A 16961-nucleotide genomic window follows, 5' to 3' on the forward strand; every position below is an offset into this window, starting at 1 on the left:
TGTAGCCCAATATGTGAGCCCAGGGTTTTTTTTAACCTAATTCCAATTGGCTAAGCTTCTCTAAATTGTTATTATTCTCCGCCTATGATTTTGAAGTGTGAATCTAGCCCTCCCACCTAGAGTCAAACTGACCTGTCAGGGCACTACATGATTCTTCATGGGTCCCCTAGGGATATATTCCTATTTTACGACTTCAGAGCACATTTAGCATTTGAGGGGCTGAGAATCTCTGCTCTCCTGGAGAAAATTGTTGCATTTAATCTCTAGCACATTTTTAACCTGTGTATATGTGGCAACATTTTTTATTAGACTGTAAGCTCTTGTAGCAAAGCCAGTCTTTTTATTTTTTTCTGATTCTCTCTTTATGGGGAGTCTATTATTATAAATGCAGGGGACCGGTCACTACTTATTAAACGTGATGCGTTGCATGCAAAGAAGCCTGTGGGGGACACAAAAGCCGTTTATTGGAAAGCAGTCATCTTTGTGTAGTACCGATAATGTTCCTATAGGGGACAGGAGAACACCCGGTAAGCCCGATGTGCATAACAGTGACTTGATGCTTTCATTTGCTGGAAGGAATCTCATTGCAACCCACACCTTGTATCTTGCTCTGATGGCTTCGGCCTTCATCCCACGGTTCTCCAGCTCCCTACTGCTGTCTCTTCTGATTTGTGTGTCACCTACAAGTGAGTACTTTGCTTATATGTCCATTCAGATTAGGTCCCAGACTCCCAGGGACAACTAGATGCCCTATTTGTTCAGAAAGGGCAGAACTGCAATGTAATATGCAATGTAATAAGTAAGGACTGAAATAGATATAGATGATGATAAAAAGTTATACAGATAAAAGATAGATAAATAGATAGATAGATAGATAGATAGATAGATAGATAGATAGATAGATAGATAGATGATAAATGGATAGATGGTAGATGACAGCGAGAGAGGGGGATAGATGATAGATATAGATGATGATAAAAAGTTATACAGATAAAAGATAGATAAATAGATGAGAGAGAGAGGGGGGGATAGATGATAGACAGGGGTGATCCTGGCCTCTCCGCCACCTGAGGCAGCAGCATTTGCTGCTGCCCCCCCTCCCCTGGAAATTCGATCTTAAAGTACCAGTAGCAGCATTTTTGCTGCCTCTGGTACCTAGTGGGGCGCTGCCGCCTGAGGCGACAGCCTCAACTTGCCTCATTGGTGAAGCACCCCTGATGATAGATTATAGAACATCTATAGATTATAGGTGATGATAAATAGTTATACAGATAAAAGATATATAGATAGATAGAATGATAGATAGATAGAGAGAGAGAGAGAGAGAGAGAGAGAGAGAGAGAGAGAGAGAGAGAGAGAGAGAGAGAGAGAGAGAGAGAGAGAGAGAGAGAGAGAGAGAGAGAGAGAGATAGATAGATAGATAGATAGATAGATAGATAGATAGATAGATAGATGATAGATAGAATGATAGATAAATAGATAGATAGATAGATAGATAGATAGATAGATAGATAGATAGATAGATAGATGATAGATAATAGATAGATAGATAGATAGATTTAAATAGATAGATTTAAATAGAGATAAATAGAGAAAGAGAGAGAGAGAGAGAGATAGATGGAATATGGTGACAAGCTTGTGCCTGTAATACACGCAATCATCACCCTTTAAAATATAACCATACAAATTGATGTTGGTATCTGATGACTTTATATTTCTTTTTTATAAGAAATAATATGATGTACTTACTACAGTAAACGATGAGGCTAAAAGATGTAACATAGTAACATAGTAAGTTAGGTTGAAAAAAGACACACGTCCATCAAGTTCAACCTTTTAACTTTTTTTAACCTGCCTAACTGCAAGTGTTAAATTTGGAAATCCAAGTTACTCCTGGATGGTCCCTTCTCGTCTTTAGGGCAAGATCTAATGTGACTATTGCCTCATGTGGAAGTTAGGGCAACTTCAGAAAAATGCCAGTGATTCACATTGTAGCTGGCCGGAATGCAAATATAAAATATCTTTATATTTGTATTACTTTAAAACACTTTAATTTTTTGATGGTATTGTTTCTTTAAATAAAACTCATGGCTTCTGCTCAGCCGGGACAAAGATAAGAAATGTCTCAACTAAATGTATCAATTTAGAAAAGTTTACTGGGTCTGCGACCCCCCCTCCCAGAGCTGCTTTAGAAAGACAAAACAAGGTGAAAAATTAAACTTTACACTTCAATATTAGAAAAATGGTCACACATAGAAAAAAAAAGTAGATCGGAAAAAAATCGTTATCTGAAACCATCTGAACTGAAAAAAGTGTTGGCAGCTAAACGGGTTGTTCACCTTTAAATTAAACATTTAGTATGATAGCGACATTAATATTTGCAGTTGTTTTTTTTTGTTTTTCAGTTATTTAGCTTTTTGTTCGGCACCTCTCCAGCTTGGAATTGTAGCAGCTATCTGGTAGCTAGGGTCTTGTTTGCCTTAGCAAACAGGCAGGGGTTTAAATGAGAGACTGGAATATGAATAGGAGAAGAACTGAATAGGAAAGTAAGTATTAAAAAGTAGCAATAATAATAAAATTGTAAGTTCACCGAGAAATAGTTTTTGGCTGTCGGGTCAGTGACCCCCTTCCCATTTAAAGGCTGGAAAGATGTAGAAGTGGAAGCATAATAATGAAATATAATAAACGAAGACCAAATGCAAAATTGCTAGGAATTGGACGTTCTATAACATACTAAAAGTTAAAAGTCACTGCAACTGCTGTTAACCTATATAGTTAGGGTCTCCAACCTGCAACTTCAAGTTGATTTTGAATTACATCTACTTGTATCCATAGTAGCTAAAGGTTGTAAGTTTTGCTAGAGAATACTGGAAGGTGTAGCTTTATGAAATAGGGCACACAGAGGCTTTTTCACTACATGCCCAGTCTGGGCAGAACTTAGCCGCATACACAGAGTTATTTGATCACAAATTATTTCTCTATATATATGTAAATATGGACTGATTTCACCCTCGCTCTGCCTCACACTGGTTACTCTCATTATACTGTGTTTATTCTAATAATGTTCATGGAGTTTATTCTAATAAGGCCAAGAAAGGGGTTAATGCATATCAAATGGAAGAGCCTCCTCTTTTCCTTTAAAGTGGACCTGTCACCCAGCCACAAAAATCTGTATAATAAAAGTCCTTTTCAAATTAAACATGAAATCCAATTTCTATTTTTTATTAAAGCATTCATAGCTGTTATAAGCTCATTTAAAAATCTCAGCTGTCAATCAAATATTGTCTGCCACTCCTCTATGCCACGGGCATAGAGGCGGGGCAAACAATTACTTTCACTTTCCATTCAGCACTTCCTAGATGTCACTGCTCTCCACATATTCCCCCGTTCTCTTTACCATTTAAATCTGTAGCCAGGGCATGGGGATGGACATAAGGTCCCCCATTCTGGTGCATAAACAAGATTCTGAGATTATGCAAGGCTTGTCTTAATAACAATGCCCACAAAATGGCTCCTGCCTGCTTGCTATAATTTTGAAATCCCAGACTGAAGGAAACAAGATTCAAATAATTTATATAGTGTAATTAAAGTTCATATTGCTTGACTAATGTGATAAAATAGGATTTTGAATAATTTTTTTTGGTGACGGGTCCCCTTTAATATTTGGAAGGGTGAACTTGGCAGCACTGCTGCCTTGTAGCTCTGGGGTTCTTGGCACCTTAAATTGCAAGCTACACTGGGGCAAGCACTGAGGTAAAAGCTCTGGGTAACATGTTAGTGCTTTATACAGGAATGGGATCCATTACCTGGAAACCTATTTTCCAGAAAGCTCCGAATTATCGGAAGTCCATCTCCCAAAGACTCAATTTTAAGCAAATAATTTAAATTTTATGATTTCCTTTTTCTCTGCCGTAATAAAAAAGCACCTTGTATTTGATCCAATCTTCAATATCATTAATCTTTTTTGGAGGCAAAACAATCCTATTAGGTTTAATTAATGTTTTAATTTTTTTTTTAGTAAAGTTAAGGCATGGAGATCCAAATTATGGAAAGATCCTTTATCCAGAAAACCCCAGGTCCAGAACATTCTGAATAACAGATCCCATACCTGTAAAGGTATAAGGGATGATTAATCAATGTTTAATAAAACATTTTTGGTCCATGTGTTACATTTCTCCTTGGTTGAATTCCTTTTGCTAATTCCTGTTTCGTTTCAGGTTCCTATTATGTGCTGGAGATTTCCACGGATGGTCCTGTAACATCAGGAGCCCAAGCCTATGTAAATGCCACCTTATTTATAACCAATGGAAGTGCAACTGTAGCCACTGACCCCAAATTCTATCATTTTCACTGGATGTACTCCCCTCTGCTTCTTACCCACCAGTCAGAGAATGAATCCAGTTCATCCATCACTGTGCTGGGAAATGCCCCTGGAAACTATTCCATATCAGTCTGGGTAACAGAGAGGCATTGCCAGTCATGTCAGCCTGTTGCTAGGAACAGCACATATCTCAACATTACAAGTAAGTCTTCTGTAAAAAGAGATGCACCTCTTGGTACTGCCACTGGGGATGAACCCGCTGTTCTCCTCACTGGGTTATAGCCTCGGTGCTATATTCCTAAAGCTGCACAATGTTGGCATCAGGAGAATATAAGAAAAGCACACACTGGTATATAATAGCTGGTGCCCTGAGTTTATCTACTGTTGCAAATAACATTCAGCCTCCCATTTATTAACATACCTGTAAATCTGGAGCAACCAATACGACATTTGCTTCCATTATTCTAACTGCAGTAGACTGATTTAAAGGAGACATATTGTTTGAAAAGTATCTATCAGTGCATTTTAGTCCTGTAAGTATAGAAAGAATGTGCTTAAAAAAGTATTGTTTCTGATTTATTGAACATTTCTGCAAAAAAAAATACTAGTCCCGCCCATCTGTTCCACTTCCTGCTGCCTCCTTTCCCAGGCTGTGCAGGGGAGCTGGTGGCACTCAGCACACTGTACTGTAGGATAGGAACCAATCAACAGCTAGGCTGACCTGATAGAGAACTGAAGCCTGTCTTTGCTTGTGTGACTGCAGGGCTGTGATTGGCTGTCCCCCTCCTGCTGTGCCTCTGCCAGGGAATGTTAGGACATGCCCTCCCCTCATTTGAATGTAACAGATAATATTGATTTTTAACCTGAAAGAAGAAAAAAAGAGAAGTTGTTTACAGCTTTGCTTCACACATGCCTCTCATAATAACTAGACATTTGGGCCCCACTCTTAAGACAACCTAAGGTGTAGGACTCTTGTGGGATTGTGGAGCAGGAGGAGAAAAAATCCTCCTGTCTGTCAGATCTGCACACCACCCATTAGCAGCCGAAGGGAGAAATTGCTACCTCATTCAGCCAGGAATTCTTAATACAAAAAGGAAAGAGTTGTGTGATGTCCATACTTTATGGCCAGGCATGTGTTTTCCAAGAACTGGATATGGAAAAGCTATCTCAAAGACAAATATACTGCCTCCATATTGGGTTGATCTGTGTTTTTAGGGGAAGGAATTGGAGCTGGTGAGGATGGTGACAGAGAGATGCTAACTCTTGTTACATTCATCTACAGATTCTATAGTTGGGAATCTCGCCGCCAGCCAAGCAGAAGGCACCAATTCCTCCATCAGAGATGGCTTTATTGAGGCCACGGACTCCGATGTCTATCTGTCCTTCAAGATTCATGACCCAAGTGACTTTTTTAAGTCAGCTGAGTTCAGATACATTTGGACACTCGGGGATGGGTAAGTCCATGAATACAGGCAAATAGGGTCAACTAATTTATTATTCACTGATACTCTGTTGTACGTTGGGCTCCGGTGAAAGAAAACTGACTAAATTCAATGTGAACATTTTCCTTCCCATGCAATGGCCACATTTAAATGGAGAATATATGTTAATTATCAGTAGGACTTAACAAATAGGCAATGTCGGAATTGTGCACAGATTGCCTATTTCCATTAATACAGAAAAGTTGAAGCTAGCACTGGCACGTTAGGCAAAAACTGAACCTATTTTAAAGCTGTGGGGCTTCACTAGCATAACAACATAATATGTTTGTGTATATGCAATGCATTCATTTAACTTTATCTTTGATCTAGAACTGAACTGGTGATGGCTGATCCATACGCTCACCATTACTATTCTAGTCCTGGGAAGTACAAGGTGTCTCTCTACATAACCGCTGAGGTCCCAAGACGTGGTAGACAAGCAGAAAGGAAAACAGGCAGTTTTGCAGTGGAGCTGACCTTACTGGGTATTCATTTTACTGTACTTAACTTTTGTTCTTCACTGACACCATTTCTTTATTACTTTTAATATCTTTGTTGATTTTTGTAGCTGTTATTTTTATAGACAGAATGCCCCAATGCACAAAATCATGACCCTTACTGCTCATTCAGTAAGCATTTGCATTGAGGGTATTCCTGTCCTGTCCTCTCCACATTAAACCAGTGGCATAACTAGATGTTACTGTGCCCCACAGTAAATTCAATTTAGGGCCCCAAAACATTGGCATGTTGACCTATTTTAATAAGATGTTGATGTTGCTTGTTACTTATGGCCTTCCTGGGTCCCCCTGCAACCACAGGGTCTTCCCCCTCTGCAGTAATGCCCCGAATCTTTGATTGACACAAGGGAGCGAAAGAGAGGATATGTAGGTGCCTTCCACTTCCCTCCTCTCTGGAATAGGGCTTTTATAAGCAATCCATTCAGGAGTTTAAAGGAATGCACTATTAACTGATGTGTTTTGAAAAAATAAATTTTCCCATGACAGTATCCCTTTAAGAACTTGTGCTTGTGTAAGCTGACGGAGGGCTTTCAGCTGTTTTTCTCACTTTGCACCCTCATCACTGATGCAGTTCCTTAAAAAAGCAGGAATGTGTTGGTAAAACACGTTAACCCCCTTATGTAATAAAAGGCCCTAAGGCACTAAGTTTTCCCAGGAGCAGTAACACTTAGCAACCAATAAGATGTTTGCTTTTAAACAGGTAGCCAATAAATGCTGATTGGTTACTATGGGTTACTGCTCCTGGGCAAATTGAGTGCCTTTTATTGCATTACCCCATAAATATAGCAAACCCACCCACCCTGTGGGAATGGATCAAGGTATGTGGCAGAAGTGTTTTAGGGGGGTCTGTAGGAATGGCCAACAACTCAATGGATCTGGTTCCTAGAAGATTTACATCTCAAGGTATTCAGATCCCTCCTGATAACTTAGAGCATTATTTTTGTTATTTAAAAAGCTCTCAGTCATAACTAGTCATATAGAGGAAACCACCTTATAACGCAGTTACATGCAGATCACAGAAATACAAGGTGTTGCCCTATTTTCCCCCTTAACAATTTGAAAACATTGCTAATGTTGTAAATAAAACCTACAGACAATACATATCATTGGTTTTGTGTTTTCAGATGCCCTTAGAAATATCACTGTCGTTGGTTCTACAGACGCCACTGTTAGGCTCAAGTACAACGTGTCGCTTCATTTCTTTGGCAGGTAGAAAAATGGAAAAAAAAAAATATATATACATTAATATTGGGAATATTGGTCCATTAGGAACTGCTCTTGAGACCCATGTTACAGATATAAATGCATGCATATTTACAGCGCAGGTTCCTTGTAGTTCAGAGACACCAATGTAGTGTTGAGTAGTTGTCCTCTCATGCTTCATGCAGTTGTCTCATTTTGATTGGGTGAAAATTTCTTGTTCTCCCAGTATCACCAAACTCCCTCCCAGACTGTTGCACCGAATGCATGCACTATACCGTGACTGGTTCTATGCAGCCCCCATGATTATGCTAATTTGCATATGCATATTAGGGTTCGGAGTTTGTCCAGGATTTGTACTAATCCTTTGTATTCAGCTGGATCCTTAAATTGTGGATAATGAGCATCTCTATTTGATTCACTCTCCTTCATATCTTCTCCCTCTTTGGTCTGCGTTTTATATGTTTGGTGTCTAGATAGAAGTAAACATTTTCTTTTAAACATTAACCATGGCAGAGAGACCATTTTGAAGAAATCCATAACGGAGGTGTTATTTCAAGATCCTCCTGATCCATACAAATTAAGTTACACCCAAATAGATTTATGAATCTGTATATCACGAGTCATTGAGTTGTGCTTCCACCTCTTTGCCTCAGTCGGTCGAGGGAAAGATGGAGCACCCAGAATTGGTCAACCTGTTGTGCCATTTGATGCCCAAGCACTCACAGCAAACACTGATGCAAGTTAACTCTGGTACCCCATTTACAGCACCCTACTACTGATTCATGTGTACAGGGCGCTCACTTTTCCAAGACCCATCTCATGCCATGCACTTTACTTCCCAAGCACTTTACTTCCCTACTTTACATCCCTACATCAAATGGGATCCCACAACCACAATTGGCATTTCCAGTAACGAAAAATCCCACAGTAACTGAAAAGCAGAAGGTTTTGCAAGATCACAAGATTACATTTCTAGAAGTAAAAAAAAACGAAAAAAACTAATGGGATATGGCAGTGCTTGTTACAGTCACTATTGCAAAAACATTCATGACAATAAGAAAGTTTCTAACTATAATCAATGAAAAATTCAGAGTTATTTTAAAAGACAGTGGGGCTCATTTATAAACACTCGCCAAATCTGCACCTATATATATATATATATATATATATATATATATATATATATATATATATATATATATATATATATATATATATATATATATATATATATATATATATATATATATATATCTTTAATAAAGGGTTGGAGGGCTTACAGGGTTGTGAAAGGTAACTCATAGTATCATAGTACAAGTTGATGTGTGCAATTAAAATGTGCATCGTGCCTTGCTCTTAACTCACTGTAAAGTTCTGCTAATATATATAGATGTTAATGCAGAATTCTAAAAATTAAATTAGCAGAAAGATATAAAAATGCAAATGATCTGTCTGTTTTGTCTACCCATGTTCTTTTAGTCCCCCGCTAATGGTTTGCTGGCTAATTAAATCAGATTGCGTGTCCTTGGATGGACACGAGTGCCCCCTAGTGGAAATTAATGAAACCACTTACAGCATCGGGCATGTATTTTACTCTGCTGGACATTACTGCCTGAGTGTCAGAGTGGAAAATCAAGTCAGCACCCTACAGAATTACCATAGTATCACAGTATATTCCACAAGTAAGTAATGCCTTTGCTGGTGGGAGATAAAATGTTTTTTTGTTTTTTTTTTATAGGCTGCACTGAGTTTGAATGTTTAATGGTTTAAATAACCATGGTGTCATAGTGTTGCGTGTATGAATGGGACAAGGAAATTAAATTGTAGGCTCCACTCCAGCCACAGCAACTTGATGCAGTCTTGCAAAACATTTATTATCCCCTGCTAATGGTTCTACTGAATGACATGCCTCCTGCTGTTTAATGTTGAAATATGTGTGTCCAGTTCAATATGTATGCATTAGTATGCAGCATTGCCTTGATGAATGGTGGGGCCCCCCTATATCTGCCTGGCCATGCTAAATCAGCCACCAGTCTCCTTAAACCTCACCTTCAATCTATCCAACCCCCACACCCTTTATAGGAAGCTCCAGCCCAGCAGTCTGGGTCCCTTTATCTGATTGGACCCTTGACTCTTGCCTGTCCCAAGAGTGTCTAAGGATGAAGACACACATAGCTACCAGTAGCAGCTACTTGTTGTGGCTACAAAATACCCTGCCATAGGCAATACTGAGAATCGCCTCAACTAAAACAATCGTAATGTCTTAGCAAAGCCAGTTATCACTATTAATAACTTTTGTAGACAAGTAACTGCTACTAGTAGCTTTGTGTCTTCACCCTAAAATTCCTATGGACTGCTTTCTAGTTTTTCTAGTTATTTTCCCTTATCATAGGCCGAGAAGAGCTAAATCAGCGGACATTCCAATATAGCTGCTAGCTAAGGAATATTTTGCATTTTCTTGGTCCACTAGAGAAGAGCCCAGGTTACTACAGACTGTAAAGTGGCTGATTCTGTACAAGCTACTGCTCTCTGGGGCTGATTTATATTAATCAAATTCTCAAATCCTTATGCTAATTTAATACTGTTTGCTTCCTTACTTAGGTATTTACCCACTATGGTTTGTTTTGCCCTGCTGTGCGCTTATCACAACAACCATTGGTTTCATCATCTCCATCCTACTCAAATCTGGCGGCAACAGTTCACAACATAAAATGCCAATTGAGGTACGTTGAAGAGTTCATTATCACCCTATGAGCCTCTCTAGCCACCAGGTACCCCCATTCTGTGCTTCTTTGTCTCCCTTGAAGGCATTATACAAGTTTAGAATCTTTTATTGTCTTGTTTGCCTCCATTAAAATTCCCCATTCCTTCTTTACTTATGGTTTCCTTCCATGTGTCTTTCTCATTTCTCATTTCTTTGAACATATTCTTTTCAGTGTTTGCTGGGAATAATATGAATGTAAGTTTTGCTCAAGAAATTGTGACTGCAGTGTACTTTGGCGTGTACAGAGGATTTGGAACATCATCATTAAAAACAAGTGCTGCTTGTGTGTGCCATTCTCTGCTTGCCCAGTGCTGCTTGTGTGTGCCATTCTCTGCTTACTCAGTGCTGCCTGTGTGTGCCATTCTCTGCTTGCCCAGTGCTGCTTGGGTGTGCCATTCTCTGCTTGCCCAGTGCTGCTTGGGTGTGCCATTCTCTGCTTGCCCAGTGCTGCTTGGGTGTGCCATTCTCTGCTTGCCCAGTGCTGCTTGGGTGTGCCATTCTCTGCTTGCCCTACGCTACCTGTGCAATGTAAGCCTGTTAGGGGTTTGTTCTTGGGGTTATTAGCATTTGGAAATTGTTGTTAAGGGCCCCTAAGGTGTTTAATCATGTGTTGGGGGGTTGTTGTATTATCCACAGGGGAGGATGAGGCATATGAATTTAAGGGTATGTTTTAACATGACTTCAATTTTTCACATATGAGTGATGAGGGATTTCCCTGCAGTTTGGTTTTTTGGTGTGCTACCACTGTTAATGTGGATATGATCTTAAAAGTTCTTGTGGTAACGTTGGGGTGGTTTACAGTGGGTGTGGTTTAAAAGGGGGAGTGGCCAACACTGACTTCTATTATCGGCCCTCCACCACATAGGCCAGTAAAATTTTGGTTCTCGGTACCACAGAAGTTGGACAGCACTGCTCCAAATCAAATTAAACCATTGTCTGTTACATCCTTAAGTAATGTATGGGAACCATGATCTTCTCTACCTGCTTCTGACCTGTGTGGCACTAAATTCATAATATGTAGCTATATAACTCACTAGTATTTGCAACCTCTAGTTTTGCTTCACAGTGAATGTCATGTAGTATTACCTAGTTACACAGTGGGTTCAGCAAACTAGAAGGGCCATATTGCAAATCCACATACTCCTGTAGACTTGGGTGTTGGTTCCTTTTTGAAATGGAAGTTGAAGAGGTTGTCTGCTATTTAATACTCAAGCAATTGTAGATTGGAAGTGGTTGTTCTGATCTAAAACTCAGTGTTATATTGGGCCTCCTAGGGCCCACCAGAGAACCTGACTCTTACTCTAATTAGATGTAAACAGTGCTAAATCTAATAGGTGCCATACAGACTTATGGCAGAAAAAGGAAAGGCTAGATGGGACCCACTAGGGCTGAAGCCCACTGGGAGATGCTGCAATACTCAGGCAGGCCAGCGTATACTATAAGAGTAAAATGTAGTTGTCTGCCAGTATCATAACGATCACTGGCCCAAGTGCAATCGCAACCCTGATAGTTCCACCACTGGTGTCTGATCTTCTGATTTTAATGATTTTAACTTGGAGTGCTTAGTTTCATCGTGAGGCAACTTTGGGCGACATCGGAAAATGAAGAGCTCCTAGTGCCATCCTTTTCAGCGATTTGCATTCTAGCCGGCGGAAAGGCAGTTCAGGGAGATAAGTCCCCCAGAAGAAGAGGAGATTTGTCGCCAGTCGACTAATCTCCCCGAATCTGACTGTGTGTCTCTGCCCTAAATCTGCAGTGAAATCAGAAGGATTGCTAGACTATGTGTCTTTTTCTCTGTAGAAATCCTCTAACTTCTGTGTAGTCAGGAGGGGGCGAAGCAAATTAATAGCAGTATTGGTTACTAATGATGTTGCTAAATATAACACCCATCTATAATTATTTTGTTCTGCAGCCATTTATGTTTGATTTCCACGTATAGTCACGAGCCAGCATTGCCTGCTAATGGCATTACCTACTATATCATAGTGACGGGGAAAAGCCAAAAGCTTTATACTTAGGGAACAATAGCAAATTGTCTGCCTTTATCACAGAGAAATTGTAGTGTGCTGCTGATTGCATGGTTTGTTACCCGGCCTAGGATCTGTGGAACGTCCAACACAGAGTACACTATTTAACCAAAAGGCTGAGCATTTGGGCTCCTGATTAACTGTGTTGCTGCACATTTATCTGTAGGATCTTTTGCTTTGATTATTGCCGAGATTAAAGGCACAACCATTCCCCTGAAGCAGAAATCAATTTCCATGCTTGTGTTGTGTATTTCTAGTAGCCAATTACTGCTGACTTCATGATGGCTCTGTCTTGATTTGCCTTAATCTGATTTCTTTGATGTTTGTAAGATAGCGTTTGTACATCCGGTGTTTGTGCCATTGATTTTACTGAGTTTTAGGAAAGGTTTGCGCCCCCTATACAGTTGAAAGGACCTCGTACCTTGGAAAACTGTTAGAAGGAGCAATGATGGAGTATTGTGGATGGTTTAGGCACATGTAGTTAACAAGAATAGTCAAGAAAATAAATATGAGTATTTAAATACATGCCTGTGGTTCCCATTATCTTGTATAATAGAGCTTCCATTAAAATGAGGCAGAGTGGGAAGCCTCCTAATTGATATCTAACAAGTCTGATTCATCCCCAGTGGGTACCTGATGGCATCTTGTCACTTTCAGAGATTAAAGGATTTCACACATGTCCATATATTAAATTGCTTAGCTGTTTCAAACTTCAAAATAGTCTAGCGCTTGTTCAGGGTGGTGGGTAGGCTGGAGGCAGGTGAGATTTATTTCCCCCTTTATGCCAGTGGTTGGCACAGAATGGTACCACGCAGAATAATAGGTTATTAGCTCTACCCGATATGCAGTCCTATACAGCTCCGTAATATGCTCCACATCAAAGCCATAAAGCTGATCCTGAGAGATCACAATCTGCTTTTCATTATCTGGAGCGGCATGTGTGCTGGCACAGTATTGAGTGGGCTTGATGGGACCAGTGACGGATTATGGAGAAGCTACGTGGCAGGGTTCTAAAAAGGAAGAAAGAAAGCAAACAAGGAGGAAGAACAGAGGGTCTGGGCCTTTAATTCTCTAATGAGCATCGCCTGTTCCAAACTTCAAAATGGTCTAGCGCTTGTTGGGGGGGGGGGAGATGGGGCTTGAGGCGGGTGAGATTTATTTCCCCCTTTGGCACAATAATTAGGAATGGAAGGTTGCATGAAAGGTGGCACAGCTCAGCTTCTTTTTTTACTTTCTGCCATTCCCTTGAGTATAAGTGATAAAATAAATTTTAACATCTTTTAAAATATATATTATTCCTTTAAAAGGAGAAGGAAAGTCCTGTTATACTTGGGGGTGCCAAATGTTTGTTTTCTGCTGATAGGAGCACCCACCCGGGGTATCAGGTAAGTAAATTCGATCACTTGGGGTGCCTAAATTTGGCACCCCCGCGCAGGTCCGCCATTAGAAATCACAGGGCCCTAGCCCTGGCCCTGCCCCCACGTATAACAGGACTTTCCTTCTCCTAAAAGGAATGTTCACCCTAAAACTGTATTTCGCTGTTTAGTAATTGCTGTTGAAAGCATTGTTCTTTGCACTGCTGGTACTGACTTCTGCTACACTGTTTCAAGAGTTGGCACCAGAGAACCGGAAAGTATAAACAAATCCTGCTGTCAATTACATTTACAAGTAACTGTAAAACCTTTAAAACATTTTAATCACTGAATAGCGGAATTGGTTTGGAATGACATTTACTTTTTGGGCAGAGATCCCCTAAGAGCTGTTATCCAGAATGCTCGAGACCTGGGGCTTTCTGGATAATTTTTGATACTTGGACCTTCATACCCTAAGTCTGCTGGAAATCATGTAAACATGAAATAAACCCAATAGGCTGGTTTTGCCTCCAATAAGGATTAATTATATCTTAGTTTGGATCAAGTGCAAGGTACTGTTTTATTATTTAGAGAAAAAGGAAATCATTTTTAAATATTTGGATTATTTGGATAAAACAGAGTCTATGGGAGATGGCACAGAACTGATTTGGAGATTAGAGCACAATGTATGAAATGGCACATAGCACTTTGTAAAAATTGTTGCACTAATATTTATTAATTTCAATAATTCTGGGAAATAGTTGGAGAGTGTGGGGTTTTACTGCTGTCCTTCCTACGAAAAGAATTATAATATTGTCCATCGCTGGAACAGATCCCCTTGTCTTTTTGTTGTAAAGTTTTCATTAAAAAACATAAACAGTCTACTTAGGTGTGGGAGCTGCAAAAATTGCTTTAGTCAGCTGAGGCAATCTTCAGTGATGTCAAGTCGACAGAATACCCAGTATGTATTCATTGGGCTTGTCCAGGAACAGCCTTGCCCTAGATTTATAATTGTGGTTTTAGGGCTCTTACACACACGCGGTTTTTCCTGCGCTCTCCTCTGCGTTGCGCTTTCTTCCATTCAGCCGTTCAGTAGTAGACGCACTCAGTTATTGTGAAGGGGGCTGTATTCACACAGATGCATGTAAGCGCCAAACCCAGGAAGAACGCATCATGTTGCATTTCACCTGCGTTCGGTGCATACATGCGTCTGTGTGAGTACAGCCCCCTTCACAATAACTGAGTGCGTCTACTCCTGAACGGCTGAACGGAAGAAAGCGCAATGCAGGGGAGCGCAGGAATGTCACGCTCTACATCATGCTAAAACTTCATTTAAAGGGGAAAAACCCCTTTAAGGCTGGAATACAACTAGGATTTTTCATCATATAATCAATGGTTAACACATGCTGAGATGGAGCTTTAAAGCAACAAGGCTCAAAAGAACTTTTTGTCTTAGCTCTTTAGGCCTAGCTGACACACAGGCTTTCATCTATAAACAGCGACGCACCTAGATATTATTTGGCCCCACAGCAAATTATTTTTCAGGCCCCCAAAATGTCTAGCTCAGTATTCCCCAACTAGTAGCTCATAAGCAACACGTTTCTCCCCAATCCCTTGGATGTTGCTCCCAGTGGCTTCAAAGAAGGAGCTTATTTTTGAATTCCAGGCTTTGAGGCAAGTTTTAATTCCATAAAAACCAGGTGCCCTGCCAAACAGAGCCTCAATGTAGATTGACAATCCACATTGGCCAATAACAGCACTTATTTGACACCCGAAGAGCATTTTTCATGCTAGCGTTGCTGCTTTGGTTCTGAATGTTGCTTACAGGTTCAAAAGGTTGGGGACCCCTGGTCTAGAGGTTGGCCTGGTTTACAAATAGTTATTGAGATTTTATAAAAATGAGGGCTCATGGGCACCTACTGTATACCTCCTGGACCCCCCTGCAGCCGAAGGGTCTGCTTCCTCTGTAGTTGTACCCCTGCCTATAAACTATAAAGTGCATATAACACCCACCTTCCTACCCACCCTCTATTCTCTGCTATGATTCTCACTTGTATCTGTCCTTCTCCTCCTTTCTCCTTTTATAGTGTCTCTTTTAAACCTTTGCCTCCCCATTTGTTCTCAGGTTGCAGATTTTGACTTTACTCCAAGTGATGACAAGCGCTCTTCACTTTCAACATGTCAGGAACCTGTCCCAGGATTCTGTGCCCATTGTACAGCTGACCCGAGAACTGAGGAAGAGGCACAACCACTATTAGAGGGATGTGCTCCACCGGCCAGGCATTATATGCTGTGAAGATTGAATGGATTCTCCCTAACTCATTCATGAGTCTGATGTTATTGAACACACTGGACTTAATTATGCAGACTCATAGGTCAGTTCTGAATTAGAACAACATTGTGAGGTCAGATGAAATGAAAAAGTGCCTCTTGTGTTGGTATATATAACATGTTTATTCCATGGTTCCATTTGGCCAAAGAAATTACTTTATTTCCTATAATGGGAGTATTGACAAGTTACTTTTTTTAAGAAAGGCATTCTGGGCATGATGGGAATCATGGCAAATACGAATATCCATATTTCACTAGATAAATTTGCACATGCTGGCTTGGGCAACAAAGGAAAGAGATGAGCAACTTCATGGTTATGAAGGGGAATTTTACAGGCCAGAAGGGAGATTCATTGGTGCTGAGATTGTGATCAAAGCCACTTTCAAATTGGAGTATATATCTAGTGTAGCCACTAGGGATACACTGGGGGAATCCCCTAAAGGGTGAATTTTCGCCAGCGCATGCTCCGCCACACATTGCGCCACTTCGCCAGGTCTAAATTCGTTACCACTACGCCAATTCACTAAAATGCGAAGTTTCGAATCTGTAGCCGAACGCTAGCGTTAATTCGTCAGCGCGAGCATTTCATAGCGAACTTTCGCTAACGTTCGTTTCTGCCTAGCGAAACTTCGTTAGTGCTCTTGCATTTAGGTCAATTTGAATAGAGCGGTTGGTGCAAATGCTTGAAGTGGACACTTAGGGGCAGATTTATCAAGGGTCGAGTTTTTAAACTCCTATCAACTTGAAATTCAAATAAAAAAAGACCAACCAATCTAATTTTTTTTAACTTCGAGTGAATAGGCTGTATTCGATCGTTCAAATCGAAAAAAAAAAACTTTTTAAAGTCCACCAAATGACTCCAAATGGGTTCTAGGAGGTCCCCCATAGCCTAAAACAGCAATTCGGCAGGTTTTAGATGACGATATTCAAATTTTTTTCAACTCAAATCAAATTTGGACTATTC

The 16961-nt window shown here is 40.2% G+C and overlaps 1 protein-coding gene across 1 annotated transcript; it reads left to right on the forward strand.

The window, feature by feature from the left end:
• Positions 1 to 380: 380 nt before the first annotated feature.
• On the forward strand, positions 381 to 16167 carry tmem130.L (transmembrane protein 130 L homeolog). The gene is made up of 8 exons (XM_018236908.2): positions 381 to 686; positions 4218 to 4523; positions 5604 to 5775; positions 6133 to 6287; positions 7445 to 7529; positions 9003 to 9205; positions 10125 to 10246; positions 15792 to 16167. Exons 1-8 carry the CDS (start codon positions 386 to 388, stop codon positions 15960 to 15962), a joined length of 1515 nt encoding a protein of 504 aa, XP_018092397.2. The 5' UTR covers positions 381 to 385; the 3' UTR covers positions 15963 to 16167.
• The last annotated feature ends 794 nt before the right edge of the window (positions 16168 to 16961 follow it).

Source organism: Xenopus laevis, chromosome 9_10L, assembly GCF_017654675.1.
Source record: "Xenopus laevis strain J_2021 chromosome 9_10L, Xenopus_laevis_v10.1, whole genome shotgun sequence".
NCBI classification, from domain to species: Eukaryota; Metazoa; Chordata; class Amphibia; order Anura; family Pipidae; genus Xenopus; species Xenopus laevis.